Genomic DNA, 4,411 nt, shown 5'->3' with positions numbered 1-4,411 from the left:
CCCCCCCATGAGTTTTTTAAAACCCCTAAAAAAATGGCAAAAATATTTTTCAAGATTAAAAAACTTTAAACTTGATATTTTATACATTCGTGTGAAAAAATGTCTGCTTCGTCATACATGGAGTAATGCTAACCTTTTAGCGATTTATATAAATATAGGTAAGTTTACCAACAAATTTTGGCAAACCCCCCCCATGAGAAAATCCTGGCTACGCGCCTGATGTCAATAACTGATTTTGCGTAAAAATCCCGTTTTTCTCAATTATTTTAGATTCTTAGCGGAGCGATGAATGTATTGATATAATATACAATAATGTGTGTTTTTATTTGTACCTGTCATCACGTATATCGGGGTATAAAAAATGCTTCAATTTTCTACTTCAGGATCTTTTCTTAAAGAAATTTAATCTATTTGGTATACTTTGGGGGGTCAAAAGTGAAAAATTTCAAATTTCAAATTTCAAAAAATTAAGAAAAAAACAGATTTTTTATAAAAACCCGATTTTTCAAATGAAATTTCAAAATATTTTAATCATGTTTAAATTTAATTTATGTTTCTTAGGTTGGCATAACCGATCTTCCGAAATTTGATTTTGATGATATCTCGCTGTTATCAAAATCGGGAAATCTGTCCCAGCGGCCAGCAGGCTCTGTCCTATGACTTTCAGGTTAGGTTAGTTATTAGCGAATGCACAGTGTTTTTGAATTTTCTTTTCGTTTCGCTTCGCCTTCTAGAAAGGACATCCGCGTTGTACGTGGAAATAGCCACTGCGTTTTATTAACGTTATAGTAGAATAATAACCTATTAAAATGGCTTTACACGTTCCAAAAGCTCCCGGTTTTGCTCAAATGTTAAAGGATGGTGCCACGGTGAGTGTCCTGCGAACATGACGCTAAATACTACAAATGTACTTATTAATCACCTTTGAATTTCGTTAATGTATTTTAGCATCTTTCCGGTCTCGAAGAAGCAGTATACCGAAACATCAGCGCCTGCAAACAATTCTCTGACACCGTTAAAACCGCATATGGCCCAAATGGTATGAACAAAATAGTCATAAATCACATTGACAAGATTTTCATCACCAATGATGCTGCCACAATCGTTAAAGAGCTTGATGTAAGTGTTCATGTAAAATGTATCAATTTTTGTTCATGATATATTTGTTTAGATTGAACACCCAGCTGCTAAAATCATTGTATTCGCATCTGAGATGCAAGAGCAAGAAGTAGGTGATGGAACCAACTTCGTAATAATTTTTGCTGGGGCATTATTAGAACAAGCCGAACACTTATTGAAAATGGTCAGTATCCATATGTTTTTGACTTTAATTGTTCAATCATTTATAATTATTTAATTTGTTATGTTTAAAGGGATTAACTCCAGTTGAAGTATGTGAAGGTTTCCAACTAGCTCTTGAAAAGACTCTTGAATTACTGCCTACCTTGACTTGTCATGAAATTAAAGATATCAAGAATAACGCTGAACAATTAGTAATAACACAAGCTGTAAAATCATCCATTATGAGCAAGCAATATGGCCAGGAACAGTTTGTCACAGATCTTGTGTTAAAAGCTTGCAGTAAGCATTATAATATTTAATCTCTTGATTTAATTTTTAAGTTGTATTAAAGTTTTTATAAACAACATTTTCAGCTTCTATTCTTCCAGAAAAGACTACATTCAATGTTGATAATGTTAGAGTGTGCAAAATTTTGGTAATTAAAAAAAAAAATTAATTAATTTTGGTAATGTTACTTATATTTTGTATTTATTAATTTTTTGTGTAGGGATCAAATTTATACAATTCTACTGTTGTTAACGGTATGGTATTCAAACGTACAAATGAAGGTGATATTACTAAACAGACTGATGCTAAGATTGCTGTGTATACATGTCCCATTGACATTACTACAACTGAAACAAAAGTATGTACTCTATGACTGTATCATAAATAAATACAAGTTTATACTTAATACTTCATTTATTTATTTTAGGGAACAGTTTTAATCAAATCTGCAGAAGAATTGCAAAACTTCAGCCGTGGTGAAGAAATGGTGCTCGAAGAACAAATTAAAGCAATTGCTGATGCAGGTGTCACTGTGATTGTTGCTGGTGGTAAATTTGGAGATATGGCTTTACATTATTTAAACAAATACAAAATCATGGGTGTTCGATTAATGAGCAAATTCGACTTGAGACGATTGTGCAAATCCGTTTCTGCTACTGCTTTACCTAGACTTGTAAGTATTTATGTACAAATGCTATAACTTTATATTAAGCAGGGGTATGGTTTTAAAAGAAAAATAAGAATAGGGAAGGAATGTTTGGGAAACAATTTCAAACTGTTGTTTAAAGAAAAGTAAGTTTTCATCTGATTTTAAAGGAATAAAAATCATACCAGTTGTAATAGTTGTTTGATATTTTCACTATATTCTATGCTTGTTTTGTTATTTGTAAGATCTATCAATATTTCAAAATCAATTAAAAATTATTTATCTAAAATATAACTATTTTGATTTTAACCCTAGATCACACGCATTTATAATATTCACGAGAATACACGCACACGGTATTTTTAGTTACACACAGTATGACGAAAATCATAGTTAACTAGCAATAATATCACCAGTCTCAATGAAAATATCATAACTATCAATTTTGTTTATCGAGCAGCAATTATTAGAACCACAATTTAAAAATAATTCATAATTAATTTTTTACGATCACTCACACGGTTTATTAATAGGTACCTAATGTCTGATAATAAACTTTGAACACTTCTATATGACTGACATCAGATTGTATACAGTTGGGAATTGTAACTAATTTTAGTTTATCACCTAATTAGAAGCTATTTAGGTTGGATTAGGTTTATATTTTGTATTTTTGAAACAATGAACCAAACTTTAAAAGCCCGGTCTATTTGACCGTGAAGCGTGTGCTCTAGGGTCAACTAAAAATTTAACATAATTATTAACTGTTTAACTTTAGACCCCTCCAAACAAAGAAGAACTTGGTTATGCTGACTGTGTTTATGTAGATGAACTTGGAGACACTTCATTAGTAGTATTCCGTTTGGATGGTAAAGACTCTCGCATGTCAACAATTGTAGTACGTGGTGCCACTGATAACTATATGGATGATATAGAAAGAGCAATTGATGATGGTGTAAATACATTCAAAGGCATTTCCAGGGTATGTTAAGAATAAAATATAAAAAGTGTTGTTCTGATATTTTGAATAATATCACCTCAATCTCATTTTAGGATGGAAAATTATTACCTGGTGCTGGAGCCATAGAAATGGAACTTGCCTACCAAGTAGGCTTATATGCCGACACACTGCCCGGATTAGAACAATATGGTGCCAAAAGGTTTGCAGTTGCTCTTGAAGGTTTTGTTAAAATTTTAGCCGACAACACTGGTGTGAAATCTAATGAAACTCTTGCTGAACTTTATTCCCAACATAGCAAGGGAAATAAAAATGCTGGTTTTAATATTGAAGTATAATTATTGTGTGTGTAATTGGTTTTTCTTAATTAATTTGTAATTTTTATTGTATCCTTAGCCTAAAGGATCATCATTAATAGATGTCACCAAAGTTGGTATTGTTGATTCTTACTTATCCAAGTTTTGGGGCTTGCAGTATGCCACACAAGCTGCATGTACAATACTGAAAGTTGATCAGATCATAATGGCTAAACGAGCTGGCGGTCCAAAAGCACCCGGTGGACGTGCACCTGATAATGATGATGACGCGTAATTTTTTGTTGTACACACTTGGTATTTAATATTTTACCCACTAATTCAAGTTACTAACTCTTAATAATAGTACTAAGTATTTTTTTTACTTGTAATGTTAAGAATTTATTTTGTAAAATTCTAATAAATAAATTAAAATGATTCTTAATTATTTAATTACTTTTTATTTTATTTCTACTTTTTACAACACTATGAATTATTAATTTTTTCTTGTAAGTTATTTAAAAAGTGTGAAGCTATTTATTTTCTTTGGTAGACGTCATTATTATTTGAATAATTGTGGTGTAACAGTTGCACATACAAAATATAAAAAAAAATATTTTTGTTGTCAAGTTTAATTAGCTTTTTTTTGTCTTAAATGTATTCAATCTCTTTACAAAATAAAACCAATAAGTATTAAGGATAACATAGAAAAGTATATACAAACATGACAAGAGGAGACAATTCATTAAGTGGACGCCACACCCGCATTTGTTGTCTCTGCCTTACAAACACGTAACATAGCAAATTTACGCTCAGCAGTTCACGTTTTATGCCGTTAGCTTAAAAATTAGAGTGAATCGACCTATTATGAAATTTGATGGTAAGAACATTATTTGTGTTTTGTTGGAACTTTTTTTACAATAATTCACTTTTTAAGTGAGTTAT

The 4,411-nt window shown here is 31.1% G+C and overlaps 1 protein-coding gene across 1 annotated transcript; it reads left to right on the top strand.

The window, feature by feature from the left end:
• The first annotated feature begins 643 nt into the window (after positions 1-643).
• On the top strand, positions 644-3,919 carry LOC100164886 (T-complex protein 1 subunit theta). Its single transcript, XM_001946783.4, has 10 exons — positions 644-869; positions 949-1,119; positions 1,172-1,303; positions 1,374-1,581; positions 1,656-1,717; positions 1,790-1,927; positions 1,997-2,242; positions 2,994-3,197; positions 3,269-3,505; positions 3,570-3,919. The coding sequence occupies exons 1-10, from the start codon at positions 810-812 to the stop codon at positions 3,762-3,764; spliced, it is 1,653 nt and encodes a 550-aa protein (XP_001946818.1). The 5' UTR covers positions 644-809; the 3' UTR covers positions 3,765-3,919.
• Positions 3,920-4,411: the final 492 nt, after the last annotated feature.

This window comes from Acyrthosiphon pisum, chromosome A3 (assembly GCF_005508785.2).
Source record: "Acyrthosiphon pisum isolate AL4f chromosome A3, pea_aphid_22Mar2018_4r6ur, whole genome shotgun sequence".
Lineage (NCBI taxonomy): Eukaryota > Metazoa > Arthropoda > Insecta > Hemiptera > Aphididae > Acyrthosiphon > Acyrthosiphon pisum.
Note: the sequence above shows the minus strand (reverse complement) of the source record. Positions and strands in the feature narration are given on the sequence as shown.

What these genes read in the sequence shown, in the direction of transcription:
- LOC100164886 (XM_001946783.4), top strand. Translation starts at nt 810, where the DNA reads ATGGCTTTACACGTTCCAAAAGCTCCCGGTTTTGCTCAAATGTTAAAG. An exon ending in TGTTAAAGGATGGTGCCACG is followed by an intron (nt 870 to 948) that starts GTGAGTGTCCTG and finishes AATGTATTTTAG; the next exon opens with CATCTTTCCGGTCTCGAAGA. An exon ending in TTACTACAACTGAAACAAAA is followed by an intron (nt 1,928 to 1,996) that starts GTATGTACTCTA and finishes TATTTATTTTAG; the next exon opens with GGAACAGTTTTAATCAAATC.